Here is a 17170-nt window from a genome sequence, read left to right as displayed (position 1 = left end):
TTTCTGGCTAGGTGAACTTAAACAAGCTCTTAACTTTTCTGTGTCTTTCTTACCTCACCTATGAAATGGGAGGTGACATTAATACCCACCTCACAGGGTTATATGAGGATTAGCATAATAAAGGCTCAATAAATGTTCACAGTGACTATGAAGTGCCAGTGAATTCTGATATCCTCTCACAAAATCATGCCTTGCTAATAATCCATGTCCCTCTGCCTTCCCTTAGGTCACCACCCTCATCCATCCCATCTTTCCGCCTCTGAATATAATCAACTCTAATCCTACAAATTTTGCCTCTGCTATACCTCTTCCCTGGTGGCTCAGACGGTAAAGCATCTGTCTACAATGCAGGAGACCCGGGTTTGATCCCTGGGTTGGGAAGATCCCCTGGAGAAGGAAATGGCAATCCACTCCAGGACTATTGCCTGGAAAATCCCATGGACAGAGGAGCCTGGTAGGCTACAGTCCATGTGGTTGCAAACAGTCGGACAGGACTGAGCGACTTTTCACTTCACTTCATACCTCTTCCAACCACAAGGCCTTTCACTGATCTTGTCCTCCTTGAGATTCTATATCATTTTCAGTTCTGTACTACAAGCTGCAACATGCAATTATAAATACTCCTGTATTGTTTCAGGTGGGTCTGACTAATCCAGTTAGAAAGTGGAGTTTTTGGGTTACATTTTTTGGGCAAGTCCTCTACCAGTGTTAAGCACGTTATAGGCATCAAAACCATTATATTTAACACGGCCCAGTTGTAACACTAATCATCCCTACTTTTTAAATTCTGTAGTTTTAAGAAACTATTTCCCCAAATTAAGAAAACTTTTACTGCAGTTACCTAATGTTGATGCAATAACTCAAGTCTGTGAGGTACATAAATTTCAAATGACAAAATGAGACAATAAGACAATTTTAAGGGAGTTATATGTTTTTATTACATAAACATTATATTCCTTGTGGGAGCTAGTCTTACAAGTTTGTTTCCTGATTTCACAGAATGTCCAATATCTATAGAAATTGTCTACAAATAATTTATGAAACAAACATTCCTGGTACCCCCACCAAAAAAGCCCCATTGTTTACATTTTCCAACCAGATTCCTGAGAAAAGTAATAGGTTTTGTTCATTTTACAGTGTAATACACAAATTTGTTTTCAAGATAGAAAAAAGGACAGACTTCTAAAATGAGTCTCCTTTTGTTTATAAAGTTCTATAAAAATACATTAAGTAGGTTCGTATGTTTGTCCTTTGACTTAATATTCCAGTTTACCAGAAACAAACAAAAAACAATAAGCAGAGCTATGCAAACCACATTAATCTTGAAGCAATATAATGTCAACATCATCATGAACACCTTGCAAAAGTAGCTCTCCTGAGTATGTAATAATCTTCCTTCGTTTTGCCGCTTTTAGAGTCCCTACCAGTGCTTCAAAGAGGTTGGCACATTTGTCATCTTGGAAGAGGACCCCAAATTTCACACTTAATTTTCCATCAGCATCTAGTTGAGAAAACACAATGTTAGCCAATGCAAAGTCTGTTTATTGCCACCATGTATGGCAAATACACATCATCTTTCATAAACAACTGGAGGTTAACCAACATCACAATGTAACAGTCAAAGGTCAAAAATTCAGTGTAACTTCTTGCCAGATTCAAAAAGGAATGGAGTAAATGCAATGTATAGTATATCTTCTAGCCTTAGTATCATCTGTACAAAGAGTGGAGTAAGAACTAAGAAATAGTAACAAAAAAATGAATGTGTTACAGTGCTCATACAGTGGACCATTCCTCTCTGTCTAAATTTTGATTTTTTTTAAAGGTTTTTTTGGTATGGGCCATTTTTAAAATCTTTATTGAATTTGTTACAATATTGCTTCTGTTTTATGATTTTGTTTTTTGGCCACAAGGCATGTATAATCTTAGTTCCCTGATCAGGGATCGAACCTACATGCCCTGCACTGGAAGGCAGTCTTAACCACTGGACCACCAGGGAAGTCTCTAAACTTCAATTCCCTAATTGTTAGTTGTTGAATCAGTAAAAATAACAAATACAAGAGAAACCCCAGATCGGGAACAGTATTTCTCTAAGTGTGTTCTGAACATGCTCAGCAATACCAGGAAAGGAGTGGTGACCTCAAAAATGAAGAAATCTTTATTTACCAGAATCCCTACATTATCTAGTTTGAAGTCCAGTTTTTAACACAGATGCTAAAAATTAAAATAAACACTAAAAAGAAATGAGCTATCAAGTCATGAAAAACCAGGAGGAACCTTAAATACATATTAGTAAATGAAAGAAAGCAATCTGAGAAAAAGCCATGTGCTGTATGACCCCAACTATGGAATATTCTGGAAAAGGCAAAACTACAGAAAAAGAGAAAACAAAGTAAAAACATCAGTGGTTTTCAATGGTTAGGATAGGGAAGGGGTGAATAGGCAGAGCACAAAGAATTTTTAAAGCAATGAAGACACTCCATCATATTATAATGATGGAGACCTCATTACACATCAGTTAAAACCCACAGAATGTACAAAATCAAGAGTGAAATGTAATGTGAACTATGGACTCTGGTGATAATTATATGTCAATGCAGGATCAATCCTAGAGACCAAACCAGTCAAACCCAAAGGAAATCAACCCTAAATATTAACTGTAAGGACTGATGCTGAAGCTCCAATACTTTGGCCACCTGATGGGAAAGAAATTGAAAATGAAAGTTGCTCAGTCCTTGCAACCCCATGGACCACACAATCCATGGAATTCTCCAGGCCAGAATACTGGAATGGGTAGCCTTTCCCTTCTCCAGGGGATCTTCCCAATCCAGGGATGGAACCAAGGTCTCCCACATTGCAGGTGGATTCTTTACTAGCTGAGCCACAAGAGAAGTCCAAGAATACTGGAGTGGGTAGTCTAGCCCTTCTCCAGGGGATCTTCCTGACCCAGGAATCGAACCGGGTCTCCTGCATTGCAGGCGGATTCTTTACCAACTGAGTTATTAGGAGTAGACTTATTGGAAAAGACTCTGATTTGGGGAAATATTGAGGACAAGAGGAGAAGGGGTTGACAGAGGATGAGATGGTTGGATGGCATCACTGACTCACTCAATGGACATGAGTTTGAATGAACTCCAGGAGATAGTGAAGCACAGGGAAGTCTGGCGTGCTGCAATTCATAGGGGCACAAAGAGTCGGACACAACTTAGCAACTGAACAACAACAACGATGCAGGGGCATCAACTGTAAAGAAGGTGCCCCTCTGGTGGAACATGTTAATAACAGGGAAGACTATGCATGTGTGGGAGCAGAGGGCATATGGGAAATCTCAGTGCTGTCCATTCAACTTACTGCAAATCTAAAATAAAGTCTTTTTAATTAAGGAAAAACAAAAGGTGGATCTTTGGTTAAAAGTCAGTAAGAGGAAGTCTCAAAGATAAGGGTAATCAAAGATACTTCCCCAATGTTAGCTGAATCCTTCGATCTTCCTGGCTGAACATTTCACCCATCCTACTGCAAAGCTGCAAGTTCTTCCCTCCCAAAGGTGTACCCGCTGTGAAGGAGATGGCCATCACAGTGAGAAGGGCTCTTGGGTTCCCACGCTCCTCTGCTAGAGCTTACAGCATGCGGCTTAATAAACTCCTACTGTGGGTGCAGCGAGTGCTGGGCACTAGAGGCAGGGAGAAGGAAGTATAGAATCACTTTGTAGCTATCAAAGAAATGATTTCCCCTCCCATGAGGAAATAACCATACGCACAGTAGGTAGAGCAACAGGCAAAGAGGTACATGATTGTTTATCAAGACCAAGATAACTCTGGGCTAGACCAGGAAGGGAAGATTTCATGACTGGTGGTACCTGTTCTGGACTTTAAAGAAAGAAATTAAAGAAAGTGAAGTCAGTCAGTCGTGTCGGACTCTTTGCGACCCCGTGAACTGTGGCCTACCAGGCTCCTCCGTCCATGGGATTCTCCAGGCAAGCGTACTGGCTGGATTGCCATTTTCTTCCCCAGGGGAACTTCCTGACCCAGGGGTTGAACCCAGGTCTCCCGCATTGCATGCAGACACTTTATCCTCTGAGCCACCAGACTTTAAGGGGCATATAATACAGAGCTTTAAAAACAAAACAAACAAACAAACAAATACCCTGACAGTCCTCAGCTGAAATTTTGGCCATCTGCTAGTTGCTTGGCCTGGGAAACCTGCATAAATTCTCTAAGCCTCATCTGTATAATGGGGATCTTAATTCCTCCTACACTGTATGGTTGAGGACACAGTTCTGAAGCACAAAGTACAGTGTCCAGCCCATGCTAAGCACTAGATCGGTGATCACTGGTTCAATTATGAGTGAAAGAAATGGGAGAATATGCCAAGCCATAGGCACAGGTGAAAGAAGGTAAGTATCTAGGGGAATAGTGACTAATTTACTCAGCTCAAGTAAACCATCTAAGAGAAGAAGGAAGAAATAAGTTGGTAATGGAAAATAGGGAGTCTGACCATGCTTGGCCTGGAAAGTCAAGAGGTACTTGTTTGATTCTTTCACTTCCAGCAGCACGATGACCCTTTGTTGGCAATAAAACCTTTCACTGATTATAAGAATCAGTGCAGCTGCTGGTAACCGGGTTGGTCCTTCAAGCTCTCCGAGCTGCAGTTACTTCATCCATCAAACAAGGGTAAAAATATCCCTCTTGGAGTTGTTACAAGGATTAAAACATAGAATGTAGGTAAAGTCTTTTATAGCATGCCCAGTCTATGGTAAGTTCTCAATTTAGGTTAAATTTTTTAAAGCCACCAAAGGCAGAAACCCTGCTGTAATCTTGGAGTTCTCCTGCCTGCTAACCCCTAAATCTGACAAATGTCCGAGTGATGCCACCTTCTTTGTATCTGCTGTTGCTCTAGCCTTTCCTCTCCACAGACAATTAATTCCAGGCCCCAAGTGATTCTCACGTGGCTAACTACCAGACTCCTTACGAGTCTCCCCTTCTCCATTTTTACCCTCACTACATCCTCCACATTCATACAGAATTTAAAATGTGGAAGAAACTTTGCATGACACAAGCTTAATTGATACTCTTTTACTTTAATCCTTCAATGGCTCCCTAGCACCTTTAAGACAGAGTGAATACGATTCTTCATCCTCTGGCCCTTGCCTCCCTCACCTCTCACCAGGCCTCCTGCCACCTCATTCCATGCATCTTGTGATTCAGTCAAAATGAGCAACCTACTGTAATCCAGGGTGTTAAGAATCACCTCCCCTGGTAACTTTGTCCACGTCAAGCCATCTACCTGGCATCCCAGATCCTCTTTTCTAGCTAAATTCTTTTTTCTTCAAAAATGGACTCAAATGTCACCTTCTCTGAGAAGTCCTCTATGAGTCCTTTAGCCGAGTTAATAGCGCTTCTTCAAAAATGGAATGTATATCAATCGAAGCATTCACCATCAATTACAGTAATGAAAGCTACCATTTATTGAGTACTCAGTATGTTCCTAGAACTGTTCGATGCATTTTATAGTCATTAAAACTCACTTAACCATTTTGTCAAAGATAAGACACCATTGATAGTAAGAAGCACCATTATTTCATGTTCCAATTAAACTGCCAGTTTAACAATAGCATACCATGTATCATAAAATAATCCTTATTTTAGAGATTTTAAAGTGTGAAAAATGTGTCTCCAACACTCACTGAAATAAAGTAGTATCATTATACAAATAAGGAAACCAAGGCACAGAAAAGTTTAGAAATGTACCCAAGGTCACACAGCAGGAATGTGGAAGAGCTGGAATTCCTTCCCAGAGTCTGACTCCAGAGCACATGCTCTTAATCACGTCCCAAAACATGCTTCCAATTTATCTGTGTTCTCATTACCTAAAGAGACCCACAGGGCTGAGATGGACTTTTATTTATTTTCCCATCTCCAGCACTTGAGCACAAAGGCAGCACTCAAGGTACATTTGTTAAAGAATTTATATTTCCAAATAATCTTTATCCACTTAACTCTTTTCTATAGGATAAAAATTAGAAATCAAGAAAATCAGAGATACCAAGGGAACATTCCATGCGAAAGATGGGCACAATAAAGGACAGAAGTGGTATGGACCTAACAGAAGCAGAAGATATATATTAGGAAGAAGTGGCAAGAATACACAGAAGAACTATACAAAAAAGATCTTCATGACCCAGATAATCACGATGGTGTAATCACTCACCTAGAACCAGACATCCTGGAATGAGAAGTCAAGTGGGCCTTAGGAAGCACCACTACAAACAAAGCTAGTGGAGGTGATGGAATTCCAGTTGAGCTATTTCAAATTCTAAAAGATGATGCTGTGAAAGTGCTGCACTCAATATGCCAGCAAATTTGGAAAATTCAGCAGTGGCCACAGGACTGGAAAAGGTCAGTTTTCATTCCAGTCACAAAGAAAGGCAACGCCAAAGAATGCAAAAACTACTGCACAATTGCACTCATCTCACACGCTAGTAAAGTAATGCTCAAAATTATCCAAGCCAGGCTTCAACCATACATGAACCGTTAACTTCCAGATGTTCAAACTGGTTTTAGAAAAGGCAGAGGAACCAGAGATTGCCAAATCCACTGAATCATTGAAAAAGCAAGTGAGTTCCAGAAAAACATCTACTTCTGCTTTATTGACTATGCCAAAGCCTTTGACTGAGTGGATCACAATAAACTGTCGAAAATTCTGAAAGAGATGGGAATCCCAGACCACCTGACCTTCCTCCTGAGAAATCTGTATGCAGGTCAAGAAGCAACAGTTAGAACTGGACATGGAACAACAGACTGGTTCCAAATAGGAAAAGGAGTACATCAGGGCTGCATATTGTCACCCTGCTTATTTAACTTATATGCAGAGTATATCATGTGAAATGCTAGACTGGAGGAAGCACAAGCTGGAATCAAGATTGCCAGGAGAAATATCAATAACCTCAGATATGCAGATGATACCACCCTTATGGCAGAAAGCAAAGAAGAACTAAAGAGCCTCTTGATGAAAGTGAAAGAGGAGAGTGAGAAAGTTGGCTTAAAGCTCAACATTCAGAAAACGAAGATCATGGCATCTGGTCCCATCACTTCATGGCAAATAGATGGGGAAACAATGGAAACAGTGAAAGACTTTATTTTGGGGGCTCCAAAATCACTGCAGATGGTGACTGCAGCCATGAAATTAAAAGAAACTTACTCCTTGGAAAAAAAGTTATGAGAAACCTAGACAGCATATTAAAAAGCAGAGACATTACTTCGCCAACAAAGGTCTGTCTAGTCAAAGATATGGTTTTTCCAGTAGTCAAGTGTGGATGTGAGAGTTGAACTATAAAGAAAGCTGAGCACCGAAGAATTGATTCTTTTGAACTGTGGTGTTGGAGGAGACTCTTAAGAGTCCCTTGGACTGTAAGGAGATCCAACCAGTCCATCCTAAAGGAAATCAGTCCTGAATATTCATTGGAAGGACTAATGCTGAAGCTGAAACTCCAATACTTTGGCCACATGATGTGAAGAACTGACTCACTGGAAAAGATCCTGATGCTGGGAAAGATTGAAGGTGGGGAGGAGAAGGGGACAACAGAAGATGAGATGGTTGGATGGCATCACCGACTCGATGGACGTGAATTTGGGCAAGCTCCGGGAGTTGGTAATGGACAGGGAACCCTGGTGTGCTGCAGTCCATGGGGTTGCAAAGAGTCGGACACAACTGAGCAACTGAACTGAACTGAAGTGATGGGATGAAAAATGAAAGGCTTTAAAGAACTCTATCTTAAAAGAAACAGATAAAACTAAATTCATCAATTTATTCATCAAATTCATAGTTTAGATTAGTCAACATTATTCCAGACATAACGTAAATAATTAACCTTAATCTGTCAGTAGGTAACGTATCTCCATAGATGCTTTCCAACTCAATAATTCATCTATTACCAGGAAGAGGTAAGTCAAGGAGGCCTGGTGAAGCTGCAATGTTCAAAACATTTTCATCCTTATACAAGTTATGATAATTACCTTACACTCATCTAGTTTGTAAACCTGCTTATTTTGAAGTGCAGGTTCAGTCTGCTAAGTATTGGGGTGGCCAGTAAGTTCACTTGAGTTTTTCCATATGATGTAATGGAAAAACCTGTATGATCTTTTTTGTCAACCCAATATTATTCTATATGAAACTTACAAGATCTTATAAATCAGTGTTACCACAATAATAGATAGACAGACTGATGATAGATAAAAAGGCTACAAAGAGATTCTTAGTCCCTTTCACCATGAAAAGATACAAGAAGTCTGAGACCTAGAAGAAGACTCCAAGTTGACCATGATGGCACACTGATCTCGGGCCTCCAGCCTTCAGAACTATAAGCAATAACATTTCTGCTCTTTATAAGCCACACAGTCTGGAGTATTTTGTTACAGCAGCTCAAACAGATTAAGACAGACTCCCAGCCTACATAACCATTAAGATAGTAAATGTGCACAAAACTATAATTCAAAAAGATACATGCACCCCTATGATCACAATAACACTATTTACAAGAAAATGTGGTGCATACATACAATGGAATACTGCTGCTGCTGCTGCTGCTGCTAAGTCACTTCAGTCGTGTCCAACTCTGTGTGACCCCATAGACGGCAGCCCACCAGGCTCCCCTGTCCCTGAGATTCTCCAGGCAAGAACACGGAGTGGATTGCCATTTCCTTCTCCAATGTATGAAAGTGAAAAGCGAAAGTGAGGTTGCTCAGTCCTGTCCGACTCTTCACAACCCCATGGACCACAGCCCACCAGGCTCCTCCATCCATGGGATTTTCCAGGCAAGTGTACTGGAGTGGGGTCCTATTGCCTTCTCCACAATGGAATACTATTCAGCCACAAAGAGGAATGAAAAAATACCATTTGCAGCAACATGGCTGGACCTAGAGATGATCATACCAAGTGAAGTAAGTCAGAAAGAAAAAGACAAATACCCTGTGCCATCACTAACATGTGGAATCTAAAATATGACACAAATGAACTTATTTATGAAACAGAAACAGACTCACAAAGAGAACAGACTTGTGGTTGCCAAGAAGGAGGTGGTGTGAGGGTTTGTGGTTGATAGACGCAAACCATTATACATAGAATGGATAAACAAAAAGGTCCTACTGTATAGCACAGAGAACTATACTCAACATCCTGTGATGAACTATAATGGAAAAGAATACATATATATGTATAACTGAATCACTTTGCAGTATAGCAGAAATTAATACAATGTTTTAAATTAACTATACTTCAATATATCTTTAATGAAAAATATTACATTTGTTGTTTCATGTCACAAAGTTTGTAGTAATGTTACATAAGCAAAAGAAAACTACAGGGAATGTTTGATAATAGTGACAATGGAATTTTCAAAGTACCTCTTGTTATTTCAAATGATTTGTGATTCATAAGTAATCACAGCTATATGTAAGAAAATCAAACTATAATGATGACACAACATTGTAAAGCAATTATCTTCCAATGTAAAAAAAAAAGCTACAATGACAGGACAACTCTTATAAGGTACTTTTTAAAGTTGTTTTTCACTTACATGATATAATTTTAAAACTTTGGGGTCCATTATTCCAGTTTTTGCTGAATACATCTATTGCTCTTACAATTTTTAAAATGCTCCCCAAACTATTACATGTCTGGTCTGAGATGTATAAAATATTAATACTTACAGTTATAAGCATAAGAGTTGCTTTCATTACAATTTAGAAAAAGGGCACAAATACTACCAATTTTACATGTCTCAAACTTCATGGTAGCTGCTTATATGCTGCTGAGGGAAAAGCGGACTTTTTAAAAAAACTACCCAAAGGATGGGTTCTTTTAGTTATATAACATAAATACCTGATTATACAAAATTCAAAAGTTTGAAGAAAATAAAGACAATGTATTGCAATTTCAATGAGTCCCTAGTCATTTGGCAATTTGCAAAATGGTGGCAGGGTAAAGCAGAAAAAAAAAAGAATGTTAATAGTATGACAAAAATTCGAACAAGATTCAATTACAAGATTTCAATGCAGCTAGGTTACAGATGTACAGTGATACATCTTTCCATTCAAAGGATAATGAAATAACTCAACCATTCTTTGTATAAGAATCATAATACCCCAATAGCTCTGTGTCTCCAGAAATTACTTCAGGGCTGACAGCAGTTAGCTGACAGCTGCCAAAACTTTTAGGCTTCTACCAAGAGTTTGGAGAAGGAAATGGCAACCCACTCCAGTATTCTTGCCTGGAGAATCCTATGAAAAGAGTAGCCTGGTGGGCTAATCCATGGAGTCCCAAAGAGTGGGACACAACCGAAGCGACTTAGCACAGCACAGCACCCAGAGAGTTAGCCCTTCTTGCTCTAAAGCAAACTCAGAAGAAACAAAGTATCTATCATATAACACTTACTTTTTGAACCAAGACGATGAATTTCCTCCACTAAGAGTTTAACTTCATGATCCACATTCATTGCTGCCTGAGGGAGAAAAAAAAAAATCTGTATTATTAGTTTATAGATTCCATTATGCATATCTTGCCAAATCCAAGGGCCCCTTGGTATTTTTCATGTAGCATTTGCCACTATTAATTTACCATGTCCCTCTTCCTAAAAGCACTTGTGTGATGTGTCTCCCCCAGGTAGAGTACCTCCATTTCCCCCATCTTTATAGATGCCCTTGCGGGCGGTCCCGCTCTTACTCCATGCAGTCTACTGGGGAGAATGAAGTCATTCTCCTTGCACCCACTATACACTCCAAACCCAAGCTCTGTCTGGCGCCAAAAACACAAAGGTGAGTGACCCAAGACCTGCCCTCAAGGAATTCATCATCCAGAAGCAGAGAAAGGCCTGGAATGGCTAGCAATGGGACAAGCTCTCTTTGAGCGGAGGGTCCAAGGCATTAAGGGAGCTTGAAGGAGAAAGCCACAGGTTTCAGGGAGGTTCCTGGGTGGTGGAGTGGACCAGGTAAGTAGTTGGGGAAAGCATCGGGAAGAGAATACGTAAAAGCACAGAAACAAGGAGAAACCGCAGCACACCTGGGGCGAGCCCGAAACTAGGAGCTGGAGGTTCCAGGATAAACAGGATAAACCAACACAATCCCTCCCCTCTAGGAGCCCCAAGGTGAAAAAGGCGGTCCAGGTAGAACCCTACAAATGCAATTTTCCGGTTCACAAATACTCATGCCCGTCCCCCCAAAAGTTCGTAATGCAATCCGACTGCAATGGACAGCCTGTGGTGAACACCATTCATCTTCAGATGAGGAAGGAGTTCAGGGTTAGCATAGCAGCTGGGTGAGCTCCCTTGGCTCATGAGGTCCTCCATTGGCTGGGTTTGTGCCCATCATTCCAGCCACCTCACATCTATGCCCTTGAATGCCAGGTTGCAGCTACACGGTGTTTCTCTTCATTCCTCAAATGTCCCCTCACTCCCTTAGGTCCAGCCTTCACAGGTACTGCTTCTTCTTCAACCCATCTCTGACTATTCCTCTTTCTTGGAGTTAACTTTCACTTGTCCAGTCCCAACTGAGATACAACTTCCTCCAGGAAGCCCTCCCTGAAACCCGGGAGTAGGAGTGCTCCCCTGTGTGTGCTCCCACAGTATTGTGCATCCACGTCATTTTACTTGACTGGAATCACCTGGTCTTTTATCACTAGACAGTGAGCTCCTCTCTGCGGGTATCTGACCCTTCTGCTACTGTGGGACCCCGTCTGGCACCAAGAGTAGGACTTCAACAAATAATTGGCTGGCAAACAGGAAAATGAGCAAAGGCATGAGAGGGGATGAAAACACATCTGTGAGAGTTATTGACAGGGAGCTGCTGATTTCAGTGAGGCACAGAGAGGAGCTCTAAGGGCAGGAAGTGGACTCAGAGACAGAAAAGGAAGCCTAAAGGGGGCGTGGCAAACAGCTACAGAAAGTGGGTGGAGACAGATACCAGCAAGAAACAGGGAAGCAGCAGGTAGAGCTGAAGGAGAGAAACCCAACCGTTGGAGCAAAGAAGTAAAGCAGGAAAGGAGGAAGAATGAGTTTCCATATGAAGGAAATAATTTTACACTGGAAACAGCAATATGAGGGTGAAAAGCATGGGCAGGAGAGGCATCAGCACAGTATGTTTTAAGTTTTCCAAATTAAATAAGGGATGAAAAGAGTAGGATGACCTGAATGGTTTACTTTGGGGTGATGATTTGGAAGAAATAATTTTATTCAGACAGATCATAACTAATTCTTGGTAGCTTTTAAAAAACAAGAATGACATCTATGTATAAATGATATTGATCAGGACCCCAGATTTATCATAGCTAATAATTAAAAGCACCACTACCATCTGCTACACTTCTGTGTAAATCTTTTAATTTGAGAAGCTTATATTGCAACAAGATGCGCTTCCCTGGTGGCTCAGTGGTAAAGAATCTGCCTGCCAATGCAGGAGATGCAAGCGACACGGGTTTGATCCCCGGGTGGGGAAGATCCCTGAAGTAGGAAATGGCAAAAACCCATTCCAGCTTTCTTGCCTGGGAAATTCTATGGACAGAGGAGCCCGAAGGGCTACAGTCCACAAGGTCCCAAAAGAGTTGGATGGCACTTATCGACTAAACAACAACACTGCGACAAGATGCAACATCTTTGGTTAATGCAGCTACATAAAACCCAGTATCAAAAATTAGTGTCCAAATGTGAGAACTTTATATTTATTGGTTAAATTATAACATCATATTCAATTCAAAATACAGTTTTAGAGAGACACTAAAACGCTAAAATATAACCGGAGGACACAACTGAAAGACATGCCATGAGATTAGTGGTAGGGAAAAAAAAACCTGTTAATGTCAGTGTGGTGAATAGCTGTCGTTTTTCTCTGCTCAGCACCATTTCTACCTTCTGGCACCAGCAGTCCAAAATTTTTTTTTTTTTTTGATAGAGCCATTCCTTCCTTGTTCTTATCTCATGGATCTTGGGTAGAGCCTCATTCTGGACTCCAGGAATGGTTCAAAGTCAGAGTAATTGGTTTGGAGCATAGGCTAGGTGATCCCATCCTGAACAATGGGGTCGGCCCAGGAATTTTGCCAGACTACTAGTAAAACAACAGTCTCCCACTGAGCTCTAAGTTTACGGCCGGCAAGTATATAAACGGCTACCATGTGAAAAGAGCCTGCCAGGAATAAATCCAGCACAACGGAAAGTTCAACCATGCATCAATGATTGAGCCTGTATATGACCTTGGATTTTCCTGTTACATGAACTAATCAATCTTCTGTGGTTTTGCTTATGCTGATTTGAGTTTCTGTCATTTGCACTGTAAGGAATCTTGACTTTTAAAGTTAGCCTAGAGACGACCTGCTGCTTTTTAAAAAAATAAAACTCCGTTATGTACTCATGTGAATAGACTTGTTTGCATTACCATATTGGGTAGAATAGACAGGTAAACAGAAAGGCAGATTTGGAAGCCATAAGAGAAAAAATTTCTCTAATAAAACTGTCTAAAGGTGAATAAAGTTTGCAGAAGTAGTAGGATCTGTGAGGGCTGATGAAGAAATCAGCCCACATTGGACAAAAGGGAAAGGGAAATGTCCAAGAGGATTACAGTCTTCTCTAATTGTCAGATGCTTTGATTTCCTCCCACCCAGAATATTCATCTCTTTAACATCATTTTCCATTCCTTCCACCCACCACCATCCACACCAGTCACAGTTCTCCTTTAATAATGAGACTCAAAGAGGAAATCCAACTCTTAAGTAGTGTGAATATGTGCATCACATTAAGCAAATGATTGTAAGAAAGGAAGACAACCAGAATTTCCTTATAATTAATTACACCTGAGGCTCCTTATCTGTGTTTATTCTAAGAACCTTGCAAAGTATTATTTATCCCTATTTTGTGGATGATGAAACTGACTCAGAGGGGTTTCCCACAATTAAATGCTGTTTTTACTTCATCGTTCTGCCTCTTCTGCTGCTTTGGGGTGGGGCTGGTTATTATGCAAATAGAACTAAATGTAATGGTAATTGTATTTGTGTGAAATATTTGAGTACTTACTAAGACAAAACCCTTAAAAAGCAAAAAAAGGCTCCCTACACTGATCCTTTTGAGTAGGAAAATGACAGGCTTAAAAACTATTGCTAGCCTACATAACCTGGGATGGTTTATTTCTTTGATTATTTAATGAGGACAAAGGAGTATAAAATACTCTGCTGCACAAACCTCGGAAGGTCCATGACATTTTCTTATGAGGACAGAAGCCTGCGGCTGGTGCAAGCAGCAAGATCAAGAACAATGAGAGGCCATGGCAGAGCAAGTCTAAGGGAAAGAAAGAGCCGGGTCAATGGGAGGCTAAGGGGAAGGGGATGGCAGATGCTAGCCGAGCCCTCTCATTGTGACAGAAACCAATTAGGCACTGTGCGTGGGAACCACAAAGAAAGCGGAATGTGGGCGGACTGGGCCATATGCTGAAATGCTCCACTTTCAGTAGGCACTTGAAGATATATTTAAGGACCCTCTTAACAGTTTTTGTTTTTTTTTTTTTTCTTTTTGGTTGGTTTGTTTTCTTAAGTTTGGAGGCAATACCTGGAGATTTTCTAAAGTCAAGGAATAGCCTACTCGAGTGGGAACATCTGGGAATCGGGAGACACCTGTCCTCACTAGGGCTGGCCACTCTTTCCCAGCCCTCCTTCACAATCCCCAACGAGCAGCTGGTGTAGGTCAAAGAATGACTGGGTTCCTTCCCGCCTCTCGCAGGCGCGCACACACTCCATATTTGGTCATCCCGGAGCCAAGTTGGGAGCTGGCCCGGAAGGGGTCCCAAGACCCTGTCCCCCGCAGGCCATCAGACGGTCATCACCGGCACCGCTGCAGAGCTAGGGAGCTCAAGGCTCGGCCCCCGCTCCGGGGCGCACGGCGGGGTCCGCGCGGACTCCCGGGGAACGGCAGCATCCGCATCCCGGAAGCCTTTGTCTCCGCGACGCCCGCGCTCCCCGGCGATCCGTGCGCCCCAGGCGCGCCTCGAGAGCCGGCGCCCAAACCCAGCGACGCAAACGGACCCGGCTTGGGGCTCCCCGAGTCGCTAATGTCTTCTCACTACCCCCTACCCCGTACACAGAACGGGGAGCGTTCAGATCCGCACCCGCCGCCCGCGCCCGCAGAGCCCACTGCCCTGAAGCCACCGAATCCCTCGGCAGGAGCCTGGCCCCTCACTGCCAGTCTGTTCCCGCTCAGTTCTGCGGAACTGGCTCTCCAAGTGCAAAGCCGGCAAGTTGCTCTGCGGTTTAAAAAAAAAAAAAAAAAAAGAAAGAAAAGAAAAAAATCTTTATAAACGCTGCTGATCTCCCTGCCCGGTCCGCCCCCGGCAAAATGTCACGTGAGCCGAGTACGGAAGTCTGCCCGAGAAGTGGGGGGCGCGCCCACGCGGTCCCCAGCACCCGGCTCAGCCCAAAGCCAGTTATACCCTCCAGGCGCCTTAGCCACCTCTCTTCCCGGTCCTGGCTCTCCAACCTCAGCTCACGATCCCCTCCTCCGGCTGTTTGACCTCCCCCGGCTACCCCAGTCCATCCTTTCTACCTGGACGCCACTTCCCAGGGCGATCACTCACCTCTCTGCCTCCTGTTCTTTTCCGAGAAAACCGGCAGCGTCGGTGCGGGCTGGTTGCCTTCTTCAACGCACTGGGGAGGAAGAAGCCGAGGAAGGAAGTGACTGAGGCGAAGAGAAAGGCTGGTTGGTGTGCCGCAGGCGGAGGGCGAGCGGGGGGAGGGGGGGAGAGTTTCAGAGCTCAGGAATGGGGCCGCCCACACTCCCGGGGACTAACCTGGGAGGAGGAAACTCTGGACCGGAGATGCTAAGAAGGGGGCAGACTGCACAGGTGGCGGAGCGCTGGAGGCTTCTAGGAAAATGCATCCAGAGCTCCAATTACCGCCACCTTTGCCCCGCGCCACTCGGAGCCAAGGAGCTCCAACCCCCGCATCTTTTCCTGGAAATTGACTTCCTGCCAGGATCTCTCTCCCAATGCAAGAAAAAAAGCTCCCCCAACGTGCAGAATGCTGAGATCTCCTTTGCCTGCGTGCTTAGTCGGTCTGACTCCTTGCCCTTCACGGACTGTAGCCCGCCAGGATCCTCTGTCCAGGGAATTTGCCAGGCAAGAATACTGGAGTGGTTTGCTATGCCCTTCTCCAGAGGATCTTCTAGACCTCGGGGATAGAAGTGGTATTTCCTGTGACTCCTGCATTGCAGGCGGATTCTTTACCACTGTGCGGAACTTAAGCCCAGGGCAGGGGGCTTTCAGAAAGATACAAATATGACAGCAGGGTGGTCTGATTTGCGAAAGAAAATGCAGTTTTGAAAACTGCTTTACTGCAAAGAAACTTTACTTGGATAAAGCTATTATAATTCTTGGCCCTGGGTCAATGTAGATTTTTTTCCCCCTCTTTATTCATTATTTCCTACATGTAACTGCATAATTCAATCATTTTATTCATACATCCATTATTATAGTAACTGCTATTTTAATCTCTGAGTGTGTGTGTGTGTGTGTGTGTGTGTGCTCTACCTGGTATCCTTTCAAAAAGGAAACCAAGCCCCTGCCCAGAGAACTGACCCTAACTATTCCTAGGACAAAGGTTGCACAAATAATTGCCCCCAAAGGTCCCCCCTAACCGCTGTAGCTGATTGGGCTAAGAATGGTCACGTGACCCAAAAGACCCAGTCCGTAAACTGACCATCACCCTAGGAGGTGACCTGGAACAAACAGTCCTCACAAGCCAGAACTCTGGATCATTAGATAAGCCAATCAGATTCTCCCTTGGAAACTGAAAAGGGAGAATGAAAACAGAGAATGAGCTATCTGACAGGAAGGCTGAAGCTGAGAGGGCTTGAGGCAGAAATAGGGAAAATGGGCCTGACAAAGCAAAACACTAGAGTAAGCAAAAACTAAGGATGAAGTCGAAGGTGAATATGGGTGGAAGTGGTAGAAGTGCCTCTAAGGGAAGCTGAGACCCAGTGATATATTAAGATCAACAAAGACCTGCTCCAGAGGATAATATGAGTATCCAGGTCCCTGTGGCTGCACTGTATCCAGCCACTTCCTAAAGAGCGTCCTAGTTACCCTGTCAGAGTAAACACCTGTCCCTTCGGGTGTGACTTTGAATGAGTCTCTGTTCCCTATCACCAAAA

General features: G+C 42.8%; 1 protein-coding gene across 1 annotated transcript; it reads right to left on the bottom strand.

Moving 5' to 3' along the window:
- Positions 1–913: 913 nt before the first annotated feature.
- On the bottom strand, positions 914–16371 carry ABRACL (ABRA C-terminal like). The gene is made up of 3 exons (XM_040238784.1): positions 15597–16371; positions 10426–10492; positions 914–1501 (listed from the first exon to the last, which is right to left on the bottom strand). Exons 2-3 carry the CDS (start codon positions 10484–10486, stop codon positions 1317–1319), a joined length of 246 nt encoding a protein of 81 aa, XP_040094718.1. The 5' UTR covers positions 10487–10492; positions 15597–16371; the 3' UTR covers positions 914–1316.
- Positions 16372–17170: the final 799 nt, after the last annotated feature.

This window comes from Oryx dammah, unplaced genomic scaffold (assembly GCF_014754425.2).
Source record: "Oryx dammah isolate SB20612 unplaced genomic scaffold, SCBI_Odam_1.1 HiC_scaffold_4, whole genome shotgun sequence".
Classification (NCBI taxonomy): Eukaryota; Metazoa; Chordata; class Mammalia; order Artiodactyla; family Bovidae; genus Oryx; species Oryx dammah.
This window is presented reverse-complemented; position numbering and strand designations above follow the sequence as displayed.

Coding starts and splice junctions, on each gene's coding strand:
- ABRACL (XM_040238784.1), bottom strand. CDS start 10,486: ATGAATGTGGATCATGAAGTTAAACTCTTAGTGGAGGAAATTCATCGT. Junction 1,502..10,425: donor TCATCGTCTTGGTTCAAAAA/GTAAGTGTTATA, acceptor TTTCTCAACTAG/ATGCTGATGGAAAATTAAGT.